This window comes from Doryrhamphus excisus, linkage group LG10 (assembly GCF_037039965.1).
Source record: "Doryrhamphus excisus strain RoL-2023G ecotype Guam linkage group LG10, RoL_Dexc_Guam_v1.1, whole genome shotgun sequence".
NCBI lineage: Eukaryota > Metazoa > Chordata > Actinopteri > Syngnathiformes > Syngnathidae > Doryrhamphus > Doryrhamphus excisus.
The window spans coordinates 5629714-5646322 of NC_136366.1; the positions used below are offsets into that span (position 1 = coordinate 5629714).

The 16609-nt window shown below is 45.8% G+C and overlaps 1 protein-coding gene across 3 annotated transcripts in view; it reads right to left on the reverse strand.

The window, feature by feature from the left end:
- The window catches only part of itsn1 (intersectin 1 (SH3 domain protein)), a 38767-nt gene that overhangs the window by 7740 nt on the left and 14418 nt on the right, over window positions 1–16609 (reverse strand). The window contains exons 18-32 of one of the 3 annotated variants that reach the window (XM_078793898.1): window positions 15803–15886; window positions 12662–12792; window positions 12314–12588; window positions 12119–12249; window positions 11978–11992; window positions 9610–9863; window positions 9273–9534; window positions 9035–9183; window positions 8798–8877; window positions 8553–8725; window positions 7543–7588; window positions 6586–6707; window positions 5211–5334; window positions 4942–5136; window positions 513–634 (exon numbers count right to left, since the gene is read on the reverse strand). In XM_078793898.1, the coding sequence (XP_078650024.1) occupies window positions 513–634; window positions 4942–5136; window positions 5211–5334; window positions 6586–6707; window positions 7543–7588; window positions 8553–8725; window positions 8798–8877; window positions 9035–9183; window positions 9273–9534; window positions 9610–9863; window positions 11978–11992; window positions 12119–12249; window positions 12314–12588; window positions 12662–12792; window positions 15803–15886 (2163 nt within the window). The remainder of the gene's footprint in view (window positions 1–512; window positions 635–4941; window positions 5137–5210; window positions 5335–6585; window positions 6708–7542; window positions 7589–8552; window positions 8726–8797; window positions 8878–9034; window positions 9184–9272; window positions 9535–9609; window positions 9864–11977; window positions 11993–12118; window positions 12250–12313; window positions 12589–12661; window positions 12793–15802; window positions 15887–16609) is intronic. The other 2 variants (XM_058064622.2, XM_078793899.1) reach the window with 2 other exon arrangements.

Below are 16609 nucleotides of genomic sequence, written 5' to 3' on the forward strand. Positions count from 1 at the left end.
TTTCTAAGATGAGAAGCATTATAAGTAAATAATCTGCACGGTGCTGAGTGGCTAGCGCAGCGAGAAGACCTGGGTTTGATTCCCCCACTCAGGTATCTCTGTGTGGAGTTTGCATGTTCTCCCGGTGCATGCGTGGGTTTTCTCCGGGTACTCCGGTTTCCTCCAACATTCCACAAACATGCTAGGTTAATTGGCGACTCCAAATTGTCCATAGGTATGAATGTGAGTGTGAATGGTTGTTTGTCTATATGTGCCCTGTGATTGGCTGGCCACCAGTCCAGTGTGTACCCCGCCTCTCGTCCAAAGATAATAATAATGGATGGAAGTACTTTAATTTTGTTATTGTTTTCAATAAAACGTATATAAATGTAAACCTATAAAACTGGAAGGGATTAATTGGATTCATATTATTTCTAGGGGAAAACGTACTCGGAAGAAAGGAATGAATTATACCACTCTTCCATATTCTGATCCCTCCTGCACTGGTGTTACTGGTTTGAGTGTGTTCTCACCTCAGTGACAAGCTGCAGGTCGTTGACGTAGTTCTCCTCGGTGACAATGAGTTCGTGGATGTATCCCTGCCGCTTCCTCTCCATAGGACTTAGCATGTCCAGCAGGTGGAGGTCAGCGCACCCTGCAAGCACACACACACCCACCCACACACACACACACAGGAGCAGCAGGATGACACACACCAGCAGACAATGCAGAGGAGATGACATACATACATACATACCTGAGGTCAGAGGTCATTTCATTGTTAAAATAAGCAATTCACATCATTTACTTGCAGCCTAGTACAATCACAATGTGCTGCTAATATACCACCTTGTGGCTGTAAGTGTTATGACCTTCTGATGACCTTAGATCTTTTTGCAGTACAGTCATCCCTCGCTGTATGGTGGTTTTTCAAAAATTCAATTTTAATGGCCTATTACTAGTCAAAACATATTGAAATACAAGTGATATGTAGTATTCTGGTCACGAGGCGGCAGTAATGACACAAAACATTGAGACGTTAGTTGACATGACCTTAACCCTACATTTCTGACATGACAGTGTAAAAAAAGGTTGTCCTCCCATCCCGTGTGGAAGTGGTACGTTATAACCTTCTTAAGTTTATAAGAAATTTGAGGCAACTGGTTGACTCGCTAGTTGATCTTGAGCACTGTTGCTATTGGCTGTCGCTAGATGACATAATTGGCATAAATGTTGTAACAAATGCTGTGCAAAAAAAGCAGCATGAGTTGCAGGGTGGTGTAAACAATGAAGATTAAGATTAAGATATGCCTTTATTCGTCCCTCAGTGGGGAAATTTAAAGGAGTGTAAGAGTTGACTATAGGGGTGTTACTTCATGTCTACAGGGTTCTAATAATGTCAAAAAAATATTCAGAAGGCCATAAACAGGTTTTCTGTGTCTTACATAACTTATTTTGTCTACTATATTGGGTAATAGGAGTGTAAAGTTGGGTATAGGGGTGTTATGTCATCTCTAGAGGGCTCTAATAATGGTATAAAAAAACATTTGACTTATTTTGTCTTACTATGTCTACTATATTGGGGAATAGGAGTGTAACTGACTATGGGGGTGTTATTCCATGTTTTGAGGGCTCTAATAATGTTAAAAAAACATTTAGATTAAACAGGTTTTCGGCGTCTTTTCTCTTATATCGCCTATATTGGGTAACAGTAGTGTAAAAGTGACTATGGGGTTGTTATTTCACATCGACAGGGCTCTCGTAATGTTAAAAAAAGTATTTAGTAGGGGTGTCACAAGATTAAAACGTAACAAGATTCTCAAAAAAAAAATTACATTGAGGCCTTGATAGTGAAATTGTATTTAACATGCTTGGGTGTGGAACCAATAACTGCTATAAACGAAGGCCGACTGTACACATCCACATTTTGAATGTGTGTGTGTGTGTGTGACAAGAACAGTGGACGCCAGTGTGTGTCAGAGCGTTTAATCATAACGACGGGGTCAGATTCACGGCTTGTTGCCAATCTCCACCCATAAAAGGTGAGCACATTGGGGGCAATGAGCACCACGCTTCCATTCTGTACATTTCATTCATCCTGTATGCAAATAAAATCTTTGATCATTTTCACACGCACTGACAAGTGCAATCTTGTTTCATTTGGCTGTTCATCCATTCATTGGTAGATCGGGTTTGCAACTGGTAAAAATGCTCGCCAAGTCTGTGGTGCATGTTTCTAAAAACGGTACTCTGGTTGTTTGTTTCCAGGCTCAATAAAAGATAGTCGGTCCCGATCACCTTGCTCCCTGACCCGCTGAGACGCACGCTCGAGTTCGCTTGCAACGCGTCATCTTCAGCCGCCACCAACAGGATGTGGGGGGTTAATAAAATGAAAAGAAATGTTCATCATCATCATTCCATTGCCTTAGCAAGCGTAAACATTAAAATCACAATACTGTCATCTGGATAAACAAATATAATAATAAGTCTGTTGCAAAGAGAACAAATAGGGGGGCGAGTCTTGTCCTGTGGGAAATGGGCAGGGTTGCCATGGTAACTGTGCTCTCTACCCATCTGTCAATATTATATGCCTTCCGAGAAACTTTGTTAATACTTTCTGATAAAACTCGTGCAATATGACTCGACTGTTTCAACCGAAGCTAATTCTAAAAGGTTTTAGTGCATGAAGGCTTTCTGTGTGTCTGTGTGTGTGTGTGTGTGAGAGAGAGAAGACTGATCTGAGGTTTTGAAGTGACAAGTGAACGTGAACGACACTAGCTAACGCTCCAGGTTTGCAGCAAGCGTTAAAGGAAAAGTGCACTTTTTGTTTCACTTCTGCCCATCATCCACAATCCTTACTTGAAACATGAAGACACACGTCTTTCTCTTTACTGTGTGTTCTAAAGATATACAAACAGCTAAAAGAGGCCGCTAAGAAGGCACGTAATGGGACGCAGCTAATCCGCCTAAAGTTCTCCATTCCATAATGTGACCTGCACACTAGCCAGGCTACAACGACATTGTTATTACCATTGTTATTAACATCGTTAGTCCCAAGATCGACATTACCGGCGTAGTGACAACTTGCCACACCAGACCGGAGAGCTACTAGCTCCGCCACACACTCGCTCACAAAGGTAACGCTACATGTTGGAGCTGCCGCCACTGGTGCTGTGTTTTTGTTTTGGAGTTTGGAAGTTCTGCTCATGCTTAAAATGGCCACAAAATCCAGCAACAATCCAATCCAAAATATAAGTATTACATGTCACCACAACGGTACCCGTAACTACATGCTCACGGAATGGAGAGAAAAGCAGAAAACTAGTTGGAAGCTTTTTGGAGAGGTTTTCATATCGGGCTTTCCACGCCAAGTAGGTGTGTCCCATTACATGCATGAATTACCTGCTTATTTTTAGCTCTTTGTATATCTTTAGAAGGCACAGCAAGGAGAAAGAGCAAAGTGCAGGTTTCCTCAAACATGGTATGAGCTGGAATGATTCACGAGTACCGAATGTGTGTGTGATCATCATAGTAACAGACAAGGCAATAAAAAATAAAACTAGAGTAAATAGGTCGGTATTCAATCGTTCAATCTACTGAGTTGTTGTGCTGTCCAAAGTCCCAAACTTTGTACCATGTTGTTTGTTTGTTTAGCGTTAAACGACTCATGCAGTGAGCCGCTCGCTCCCTCGCCCTCCCTCCTTGCACCGTGTGACATTCGCTGCTGCGGGACGTATCTCAATACTGTCTGCCCCCCCCTCCCAGACGCAAAGAGGAAAGGAGCGGGGGACGAGCCTTTTGCTTGAAAATGTAGCATTGAAAGTCGTCCCTCCAGCAGATAGTGGGTCTTTCTGTGAATCTGCAGGGAGGGGAGGGGTTAGTGGGGAAGGGGGGGGCGGAGCCAGCACTTTTGGCTGACAGGTGAACAAAGCTGCTGAACCAGAGCAAGGTTAAAATAAAAGTTGAAGCAATAGGGGATGAGAGCTGGGCTACTGGTTCTAACAGTGACAGAATCTCCCTTAAAGCCACAAAACGACCCACTATCCACTTCACCACGCTAGCTTTGGGCCGTGTAAACGGGGGTGGGGGTGTGTGGGTGTGTGGGTGTCAATACAGTCACAGTTAAAACAACTACATGAAAATGAGTCCAATCAGGGAGTCACGCCTCCTCGTTTGCCTCTCCTCTCACTGTTTGCTCAAAACAGGAGGAGGAAAGATGGCGGCGAGGCGAGCAGACAAGACAGACAGTCTCGCCACCAGTGGGCGCTCTTAACGTTTACAGTCTGTCTGTCTCTCTTGGCTTCTATTGGTGGAGGTTCGCCATTTCCGGGTCATGTGACCTCTTGCTGCTGTCCCATTGCTTGAGTGGCCTAGTGGGCGTGGCCTAGTGGGTCTCTTTGAGGGCTTTGAGGAGAGGGGGGTTCTGGGTAATGATATGATCCTAGAGAGAGGACGACAACAACAACATCAACAAAAAACAACTAAACAAAAACAACAACAACAAATTGGGTGCTAGGTGGGTGGAGCATGCAGTGGAGACATAGCCGGGCGTGTGGGTAGAAGTAGAGCATCTAGAGCAGGTGGCATAGAAATATTTAAACAATGCTCAGCTTCTACAGGCTTTGTTCAATGCATTGCTCTAGAAGCTCTACGTCTATGGTGGATCATGCGGGAAGAGCGGAAACACTAATGCTAACAAATAAAAAACATGCATGAATACACACAAATGTGGTGTGTGTGTGTGTGTGTGTGTGTGGTTGGAGATGTTATCAAGGAGGCCCAAGTAAGTCGAGGTCAGAAACCTTGGATCAGATGGTGAGAGGGATACCGTCTCCACTCCTGACTCTGGTGTGTGTGTGTGTGAATGCGTGTAAAGGGCAGTGAGCTTGTGTATTGTGTACTTTAGATAACTTTTTATCACACCTCTACATGTTATGTGTGTGTATGTGTGTGTGCACTCACACTGCGTGCTGGGGTCAGTGTCTGTCGTCAGCTTGACATAGTTGCTAGGAAACAGACCCTCCCGACCGTTGAGCTCGCCTTTCCACCAATCACAGTCGTCCTTACTGAGCACAGTGATCACCTGACCCTTCTGGAAGGCCAGTTCATCATCATTCTGAGCCACGTAGTCGTACATGCCGATCACCTGGCACACAGCTGTGCAAAGAACATTCCAGATGTTCGCATTGCTAGCGTGAAAAGTGTGTGTGTGTGTGTGTGTGTGTGTGTACCTGTGTTGGCAGGGGCCAGTTTAGGCGGGGTGGGCTCAGTGGGCGTGGTCTTGCTCGTACTGGGGCTGAGCAGCTTTACATAATTGGCTGGAAACCAGCCGATTTGTCGCTTTTTCCCTCGGGCCTGGGTCAATCACAACACAGAATGCTCAATAAAATATTCGGAATATAGTCATCCCTCGTTTATCGCAGTTCATTGGTTCCAGACCGCAGCATGATTAATTAATTCCTGATCGTAATCTTTGCATAGAAAAGCTGTTTGTAACAATATTAGAGCACTGTAGACATTAAATAGCACCCTATAGTCACTCCTATTTGTTTAAATCCCGTTGCATAATTCTTATGTTTCAGGGGCTCAACACGGCCACTAGGTAGCAAGTTCACAAGCTAACAAGTTAGCTTTGAATTTATTTGTTCTGAAGTTAGAGGAACAGCACTTTGAGTGGAATTTTTCCCATCATTCCCAATCCTTAGGTGAAACATGAACATATTTCTTTCATTTTTCTGTGCATTAGAACACAAGAAAACAAGTTAATATAAGCTGGCTAACAAGGCTGCCATTGGGACTCACCTATTTAGACTATGAAGCCCTCAAAAAAAAAAAACCTCTAACGTTTGATATACATGCTGTGATCATGTATTAACACGTACACAACAGCAGCATAGATACAGCAACAACACTTGTCCACAATGTCCACTCTCCTTGGAATGGCTGTGTCTTCCAGCACAAGACGTGTGCTTCAGTCCTCAGGTCAAAAATGCTTACAGCAAACCAGCAGCTTGTTGAGTCTTTGCAGCTAAATAGAGAGCTAGCAATACACTCTTTCGTCTGTTAATGAGGCTGAGACTAGCAATTAGCAGAGCGTTGTGTTAGTCCGCAACAATAGTTTTCCATGTTAGCTGCTACAATAATAATTTGGCTGTGGCTTGGTTCATATATAAGTCAGTTACGTAAATGGAACACTGTTGGCGGGTTTTTTTGTGAGGGCTGTAGCGTTAAAATAGGCATTTCCCATAATGTCTGTTGTTAGCTAGCTCATATTAACTAATTTTCTCACGCTAGAATGCACAGAAAAGGGAAAGCAATGCAGTAAGTGTTCATGTTTCACAAGGATTGGGAATGATGGGAATTCCCAACAAAGTGCATCTCTCCCCTATAAGAAAACCAAAAACCTACACACGGAATGGGAGGAGAACTTTTGTAAGCTAATGTCTCAATGTCCTTGATGCCAGAATACTACCCGTCACTTGTATTTCAATACGTTTGACTAAATAGACTGTAGTCGACTACGAAACAGCCATCATTTCATTCAGTTCCGAACAACCGTGATGCAACGAGGGAGCTATCATGTGCCGTATCATATGAGCTGCGTACCTGAAGCTCGCCCTCCCACCAGCCCCCAGGGTTCTTCTTCCTGATGAGGATGAGCTGGCCCGGCGCTAATGTCAGCTGCTCCGCTCCTGTCGCAGAGTAGGGGGCGATGACCTGGGCAATCTCTGAGGAAGGGACAAGAGCACATAAGGGTGGAGATTCAGAGGGTCATATTTTAACAAAACAGTATCAAAGTATTGACTTTCAAAGACAAAAGTGTTTTCCATGTTACCCATATCATTATCTCTTTTTTTTTAATCATTCATCTCTCTTGGGCGGCACGGAGGATGTGTGGTTAGTGCGCAGACCTCACAGCTAGGAGACCAGGGTTCAATTCCACCCTCGGCCATCTCTGTGTCTGAGTTTGCATGTTCTCCCCGTGCATGCATGGGTTTCCTCCCACATTCCAAAAACATGCTAGGTTAATTGGCGACTCCTAATTGTCCATAGGTATGAATGTGAGTGTGAATGGTTGTTTGTCTGTATGTGCGCTGTGATTGGCTGGCCACCAGTCCAGGGTGTACCCCGCCTCTCGCCCAAAGACAGCTGGGATAGGCTCCAGCACTCCCCGCAATCCTTGTGAGGAAAAGCGGCAGAAAATGAATGAATGAATGAATTCATCTCTCTTAAATATTGATTTCTTATTACACAACTGATTAGCCATGACCATTTCACATGTTTGTATCGGGGTTCAACTAGTAGGAGGCTTCGGGTAAGACCCAGGGCAAGTTGCAGAGACTCTCTCTCAACTGTTCTGCAAATGATTCGCCGGGAGAAGCTGGCCCAAATAGCTGGGGAAATCTGGGCTTCCGTTCTCACGCTGCCCCCACAACCTGACCTCAGATAAGCGGACGATGGATGGCTGGGTGGATTGATTATCAGCCCAATCCCTGCCCACCGTGCCACCCCAACACACACACACCACATGCACAGCTGTAAAGCTAGGGAAAAAACCTGTACCTGGTTTCTTTCCTAGGCTGCCCGTCTTCCCTGCTGATCCTAAAGACTGGAGACAGAAACAGTCAAATGAGAGTCTCTGAAGCACATTGGCCACAGCAGCCGATTAATTTGCAGGTATTTTTTGATGGAGATCAGTCCAACACAGACTTTTAGTAATTTATTAGCTTTCTGGCAAGTTAGGTTTCACTTTTGGTCCAAAAGGCTTCTACAGTTCAAAAATATTAGGTGTGGAGTTCCCTATTTATGTCTCTAGTGGGTGTGTCACCTGGGGGTGCTCACATTATGGTGTGTTGCTGCACAACGGTACGTTGTTCACCTATCTGGTGGCACGACAACTCTTTCCGTGGAATGAGACAATCTTTGGGGTAGAGATGTAAGGACATTGAAAGGTGGTGGTTTAGAGAGGGTCTTTCTAATGGATATATCAGTGACACTTTAAAGGCAGTGACACTCTATCCAAATTTGGCCATCATTGAAATGTCCTTTCTTTTTGAGATAGAAGTGGACTGCTGACTCTGGGGATGAAAGAAATGTTTGGTCTCTTGCAAAACAGTGACTTTCTCCCGTCTATGGTTTAAGGTGTGGGTATGTTATGTTTGGAGAAACTGCAGCAGCCACCAAGGGAGCAACCACGTTTCATCTGCTGTATCCCCTGGCCCTTCTTCTCCTGGTGGATTTGACAGTGATGATGCCCTGGAGTAAGAAAGACCCTTCCTGGTGTTCTCTGCTCCGTTATCGAGTTATCTGACAACCCCTGGCTTGTGTTCTCGTGGGTGATGGGAGTCATGTGGGTAGTGTCAATCACTTCAGTAACAACAGGAACCTTATTGAGACCACCCCCAGGGGACGCAAATAAGGAACTATGCACCCAATATTTTAGAAGTGAAGAAGCCTTTTGTACGTAAGGTAAACATCTCTGCTGCCTGGTGTGGATTACCATGATCTGGATGACTGGGAATCTACACCTCAGACTCCTGTTGGTCCTCATGGGTGTCTGAGGGACATCTCACCTCTGAGTTGGAGTCTCGTGGTTTGACGTAGTTGGACGGGAAGACTCCGGTCTTGCCCCCGACCATGCCCGTCCACCAGTCTCCCTCCTTCCTGGTCACCATGACGACATCACCTTGCTGGAAACTCAGGTCGCCCTGCTCGCTGCTCTCATACGTGTACATGGCCACATACTCTGCACAAAAACGCCAAGAGGAGAGGGTGAGTGGCACGTACACAGCAGGAATGAATGCAATGTCGAGGTTACCTTCCCCAGACTCTGTGGGCTTGATTGGAGTGGGAGAGGGACGTTTTCCGTTTGGGGGGCTTTCTGACACCGTGGTCTCACTGATGAAAAAAGGAAACCTTAATATTACCTCATTTTCATTTGTTGCACTTTTACTGAATTACCGGCTTTCACTAAGTAGTTCAATAGGTTTAAGTAGAGGTGCACAGTGTCTTTGTTTTTTCAAACCGATACTGATGACTCTACTTTGACCCGCACCTAGTATTTTTGCTGCGTGCTGAGGCTGCGACTGGTGGCGCTATGGCGACAGAGATGAGCTTCACGTAGCTTTTGGGGAACCAGCCTCTCTGTCCAGTCTGGAGTTCTCCCAACCACCACATGTCCTGCTGCTCCAACACTGTTATAATCTGTGAGATGACAACACACAAGATGCCAGATTATGATGCAGTATTTTTTTGTAGTATTTAAGTCCCGGGATAAGTTGCATGACCAAGACCTCGTTCTTGTTGAAGTTGAGGTGGTTGTCCTTCTTGGCTCTCCAGGGGTACAAGGCCTGAGCCTGCAGACCCTCCACCTTCTCCCCCTGTCCAAGCACGGGTGAGGGGGAGGAGCCGGTTGTCATGGTGGCGGGGGTGAAGGCGGAGCGCTGCCGCAGCTGCGCTGACGGGACGCTGAGGGATGGATTTTGAGCGGCTGAGGAGGTGGGCCACGCGTCCCATCCCTCGCTGTCCATCTGGCTGCTCGTATTTGAGGGCCAGCTGGGAATATTTTAGACACACATGACATCCATCAAAGTCATGTTGGATCATGTCTGTACATCAATAAAGACTCACGTGGTGCTGAAGTCGGCCCAGTTGCTGTTTGAGGACGATGTGGATGAGGAGGTCGGTCCAGGTGCGGGAGGTGGCGTGCTGATGGGCTGCTGCTGCTGCTGGGCTGAGGTGGGAGTTGCTGAAGCGGCTGCACGCAGGCTGATTGGCGCTTCACTGTCTGGTATTCGCTCGGCGTAATTAGCTGGGAACCACCCCGTCCGCCCTCTGAGCTCTCCTCCCAGCCAACCAGGCTCACCCGTTTGAGACTCATCCACCTATCAGGGCAGAGGAGAAAGTTAGCAGGTCATGTGATTAGCACATTAGCATCACCGGCCCTGCATGGTGGATTCATGTCAGGTTTGTAAAGGTGCTGTCCATCATGGTTAGGTATTGCAATGGGGACGCTAGCGTTTCAACGTACTTCCTGCTCAACCAGAACTGATAAACCCAAAAACTGGTAGACCCAAAACAAGCCGGAGGATCCCATTGGCTGCTCTGTCCAAATGAAGGTTGTTACTGGTGACCAGTGCAGTCCAATAACCATCTGGCAGAGAAGGATTTTAGGAAGAAAAAAGGTCTTCAAACTTTTAGTATCCTGGCCAATAAACCCATCGTTAACAATAAACCCATGCGACCTGATATCCAGTTTGACAAACTTTTAGTATCCTGGCCAATAAACCCATCGTTAACAATATACCCATGCGACCTGATATCCAGTTTGACAAGCAAGAGATGCGACTGCATTGACATCAGCCTCCTGCATAGTAAATCTCAGCCATAAATCCTTAGACTAACAGATTGTAGAGACATGCAGCGAGGATTTCAAGACTAGCACCCGGTAGACAGTCCGTCTCTTAAAGAATGCTAGAGCCTGGGCTGCGCATTGTTTGCATGTTGCGCATGCTATGTAGCTAGCATGGCTGAAGACCAGAATGGATGTAAATAGCATTAGTAGTGCACTAGCTAGCCACATCAACAAAACACGTACATGTACATTATAGCGATGACATTCATGTATTGTATAAAACCAAGACAACAACATCAAATTAAAAGCCCAAATTGAATACAGAGCCACCATCCACCACTACGAGCCTGGACTTAGCTTTTTCAGAGAAGCTGTGCATCGAAGAAATACATTAGCACGCAATAATGCCATCAAATCTTACCTAAGCATGTGAGCAAGCATTCTTGCTAGATTCTGCTAATATGATGCATCCAAACCAATTCCACATGTCCAAAATGAGTAGGAAGAAGCAGAGCTTCTTTGCTAATATTGCTAAAACATTTATTCTTCAAACAAGTATTCATCCATCTTTTTGTATGTTTTTTGTGCAAAAAGAGGTGATGATGCAACTCTCCATTAATGCATTAACACTTCAGAGCACGTTTAAGCCAAAACAGCAACCACAGGGGGGCAGAAGTGCCTTTGATAAGATCTCGGCAGGGTACGTGTTAAGGAACCAGGAAGTGAGTGTAGCATGCAGAAAGTTACGTAATGTAAGGACATTTTAAGGCATGCACAAACACACATGTTCAGTTCCAAATGTGAAATTGTAAATAGTTCATGGTTGTTTTATTTGTAAATAAAGTGTCATTTTGATGTATAACACCTTGGGCTGCATCAAATCAATAAATTAGACAATTAAAAGTGTCCACAGCTAATTTCTTTATCGATCCATTGTGTCGCACGATTTATGTGCCACTCAATACACTGAAACCCTGAAAGTGAAGCATGTTGGGATGGAGGGAGCTCAACAGCAGGGTAAGTCACGACAACATCCTAGCTTTGTGAGGAAGCGTAACGTTAGTTTCTCTGCTAACTGGCCCGATGCTAGAAACACTAGCCTGGTACTTCAGCACCATCCGAGCGTCTCTACTCCGCAGCAGGAAACATAACCTCCAGAAAGGAGGTGTTTGCATTGCAATATTACACAAATGTGGAAAAACAAACCCTGTTGCTGGGGTTTCTGATTGGCATTTCCTTCATTATCATTTATTTATTCTTATTATTTATAACAAAAGTGCCTCTATTGTTGCACAATTGTTTTAACTGTGTATAAACGAATGAATGTTGTATTTTAACATATGCTTTACTCTGTTTACTGTTTACTGTTTTTATTCAACTCCATTTTTCTGTAAAGTGTCTTTGAGTATTTTGAAAAGCGCTATACAAATAAAATGTATTATTATTATTATAATGTGCTAACTGTCCCTTTGTAGCACAGTTAGTCAAGTGTACAGCGTAGCATAGACGTCACAAATTAGCCAAGCACAACACCAGGTCTGATTAAGATCCATCCAAATGGCTGATGAATGAAAGTGAAGATGAGGTCTGCGGTCTTGTGAGGGAGGGGTGGAAGCACAACACAGGGCTGGGCTAAGAACTTACCCATTCCCCCTTCACCTTCAGCCAGCACAGCAGAGAAGAGAGCAAAGGGTTAATGGATGCCATACATTCCAAGAAGAGACGCAGGTCAAAAGAAAAAACACAGAGAAAACGGTGTGTTGTGGGTAATTTACACATCCATACCATGATGACATCACCGGGCGCGATGCTGATCTCGTCGTGGCTGCGAGCGTCAAACGGGTAGAGCGCTCTGTAGTAGACCACCTTCACTGGCTGCTGCTGCTCAAACAGACTTGCTACTGGACCCTTCTCTGCTGATAATGAAGACAAGGTGCATCAGCCACCAAAACACCAAAGTCGCGTGTAAATGTCCACTACCTGTGGAAGCCCACGGGTCGGCAGGCTGGCTGAACACCTTGCTGAGTTTATCCTGCATGTCCTTCTTGCCTCTGGCCTCGTCGTCCTTTTCCTCCACTGACGCTGCAGCCTTCCGACCGTCTTCATCCTCTTCCAGCCCTCTCCTTTTCCGCTCCTCCTCTTCTTGGGTTACCCTGTTGAGCCAGGCGTGGGACGCAGAGGCGGGGCTCGGCGCCTTCAGGGCAGAACTCATGGCCACATCTTCCCTCCAAGTCAAACCTTCGTCCGAGGACAACCTGACAAGAGCACCACGCTGGCCGTCAGCCGCGCAACTCCTGATGCGGAAGAGCAACGTTGCTGCAATCGTACCTGCTTTCCTGAAGCTCGGCAGACTTCCTGTCACTCGCGGCGTGCATGTGAGCGTGCATCAGTGCGTGTGCGTCTCCTTCCAGCTCCTTCTGTTTCTGTCTCTGCTGCCGGCTGTGGATTTCCCTCAGCTCCTGCAAAGCAACACGGGATACAGGAACGCACACCGGTAAGGAGGGGGATTGGGATCGGGTGGCTGGTTGCTACGGGTTACCATTGACAACAATAACAACAACAGCAGCAACAGCAGCATCAGCAACGACGGCATCAGTAACAACAGCAAAATGTGTTAGTGAGGGGATCAATGTTATCAATGTGCAGTCATGACAACCAGCTGTGCCGTTAGAAAACTCTGTCATCGGTTGTGATGCGGCCAAACAACCAATAGGAGCAGACTAAACTGTTGTACTATATCAAGGCTCCAAGTCTCCCGAAACAGGAAGCGATGGACACAATGTGCCATGCATACATTCCTGAATGCACTTGACTGAAGCACATTAAAACTTTCTCTGTTACGACTCGGTGTCATCAGCTCGCTAATCGTCCCGTGGCACACGTGATGGCACAAGAAGGACATAAGAGGTGAAAATGCGGCTGAAGCCACACTTCATCTGATAACGCAGCCAACACCTTATGACTGCTTCATCAGCGTCAAACATGGGAGGTGATAGGCAATGTTAGCGGAGGTGGAGAAGGTGACGGGGGCTAAGAAGCATAAAACAAAGGAGGTAGGGGGTAAGAAGGTGATGGTGGAGGTACCGGGGAGGGAGAAGGTCACTTTATGAACACTGGTTTGTCCTGGATCAACTCATGTTTTACGGACAGACGACAAACAAGCAGCACACCAGGATCAGTGCATGCATGTCAAGCAGTCAGCAACGGCAAACACCAACAAAAACCAAACGGGACCGTAACATGTTCATGCTGTCACTCTACCGTAATTTCCGGACTATAAAGCACACCGGTAAATGGACCGCAGACGCTACATTTAAAGAGAAAATTGCAAGAAGATAGATGTTTTAGGAGGTGGAGCTTCAGAATGCAAAAAGAAGAAATTTGGATGAAATGATTGGAAACAAGCATTTAAGTGAGGCTGCTCATTGGCTGATCTAAAGTTTAAAGCCATAGGCACCCCCCCAAATAGAAATACAATTTTGAAAAAAAGAGGAGCCATTCTTGGGCTGAGTGGTTAATTGGCCACTCCAAATTGTCCATAGGTATGAATGTGAGTGTGAATGGTTGTTTGTCTATATGTGCCCTGTGATTGGCTGGCAGCCAGTCCAGGGTGTACCCCGCCTCTCGCCCGAAGACAGCTGGGATAGGCTCCAGCAACCCCCGCAAACCTCGTGAGGAAAAGCGGTAGAAAATGAATGAATGAGTAGCCATTCTTGTTTATCAGATAAAAATGGCAAAAAAGACAAGAGTGAGCTTATTCCTCTGGAAGACCGTTGGCCAGTCGTTACCACACAGACCAGGGCCTTCAGTCATGAGGGATGCCAACTGCAACATCTCCATAGCCATTTGCCGTTGACGCCCCTGTACAACCTGATGCTATTTCACGACTTATTTCACTTTCATGCTTGTTTGCAATAAATTGCTGATCTCAAAATGTGTTTTGGCTCACCCCTATTTCTTCTTTTTGCATTTTGGAGCTTGACTTAGAACCTCCTAAAGACACAAAGCAAATTCTTGCTTTTAAGATTTTGATCACCGGTGTCGCTGTCCTCGTCTTCCTCCTAGGAACTAAAACCATCCTCTGCAAGCGTCGGAACGGAACAGCCCCACAATTCCCTCAGCACACTTCCCGCCGGTCTTTCTCCTTCTAACCCAGCGCCACGACCGCCCGAGGCAAATTAGTGCCTAAGATCGTGCTGTCCTCCCCAGTAGGCAGCAGTCCAGCGACCTAAAACTCCCCAGCGACAGTGAACCTCCCGACACAAGGTCCACCGGCAGACCCGGGCAAATGCCGCCAGATCAATGGCCTTGACGTGATACTGACATATGGGTGGCTCCCATACTAGCTCTCTAGCCTCTAAAATGGATTCTCAAATGAAAATATCGATACTTTTGATATTTTAGTCATTTGAGGTTATGTGTATCATTAGCAGGAACACAGTGAATGAATACATTACTTACTGTCCTATAGCCTTATATATAGTCTTATACATAGTCATATATAAGGCTATATATGTCTTATACATAGCCTTATATACAGTCTTATAGTACATAGTCTTTATATATAAGGCTATATATAACACTCCTTATATATAGCTATGCTATGATTTCAAATACAATTCTTTTACAATTTACCCACGTGAGGTGTATCAGATGGTATCTTTTTTTCAAGCCGATAACTTTCTGCTTCTCCCAACCAATATGTTGCCAATAACCATAATAAGTTTTTATATCTACCTTTTGTACACACCTGGAATATCATGACATTACTACTACCGCATCACCGATATCAGTACAAGTGGAGTGTAGAGTGGGGAGGAGCCACCTGTGGTGGCCCAGCAAGGTGCACTGTATCCGGGCACACGCTCTGAGCAGCCGGAGTGACCCCACCGAGATCTCCGACAAGTCTTTTTGCAGTTTTTAATTTGCCAAGGGACAATAAGCCCCAGGCGTGGTATATGATTTATGACAACTTGTGATTTACTATGTCATAAATCCCCTCATACTGGCCGAATAATTATCATGCACCCCGAGTGTATTGGTATCGCATCAGTATGGCTGATACCAGCCTGACATCGGTGGTATCGCACATAACTAACAATGACAAAGTACAAAATGACTGCTCTGGTTTACACCAGGTGTAGCCAGACCACGACGCCACCACAAATTAGACACATCAACGCACATGCCGCACGGGTCGAAGCGTGAGGAAAAAGCAGCGGCTTATACACCGGAAATTACGGTAATCCCCCTCTTTGTGTCTTTTGTTACTGATCTGCTCTGTCTGCTTTTGTTGTTTCTCTGTTTGAAGGCAAACTACTTTTAAAGTGTAGTGATGTAACACTGTACCTACTTCAAACTACCTGCCCAACTGTACTGCTGCAACATTTAAGTCTGTGTTTTTCTCTTCCATCAGGCTGCATCCCACTTGTAGTACCACCCCAGTCCACCAGTGGCAGTGTGCTCTACCTGTCTCCCTCTCTGCTCCTCCTCAAGCTGGCGTCGCAGGGCTTCTATCCTGGCACAGTGGCTGGCATAGAACTCACACAGAGACTGGCATGGGTAATGGAGCAAAAAGGGACAGTGTCGGGGAATAAATAAAGGAATAGAAAGCAGAAGGAAGGGTTCATTATGCAAATCTCACAAAGTATGGTAGGGAATGGAGGTCACGGTGAAGGGTTAAGGTGCAGGAAAAGAACACACAGCAGTGGCGAGTTTGAGGGGGGCAGTGGAGTCAAAAAAAGAAGACGGAGGGCAGCAGAATCAAACAGTGTTTTCATCCTCTTTGCTTACAGCGGCATGCATGTTACGCTGTAGGTCTGCTGTTGGCGCCTCACAGTTACCCACATTCACGCGCGGAGATGCGAAATATTCAGGCAACCACATTCAAAATTCCTACATTCTTCCTGTCAGCAATGCACGGCAGGTCTCCATGAGTCTGTATCTCTCTGACCTGGCTCAGCATTTCTTGGTCGATCCAATGCTATGGGCCTCATTGATAAAAATGTGCGTGGGAATCTCATTCATTCATTCATTTTCTACCGCTTTTCCTCACGAGCGTCGCGGGGGGTGCTGGAGCCTATCCCAGCTGTCTTCGGGCGAGAGGCGGGGTACACCCTGGACTGGTCGCCGGCCTATCACAGGGCACATATAGACAAACAACTATTCACACTCACATTCATACCTATGGACAATTTGGAGTTGCCAATTAACATTCCATCTTTTTGGAATGTGGGAGGAAACCAGAGTACCCGGAGAAAACCCACGCATGCACGG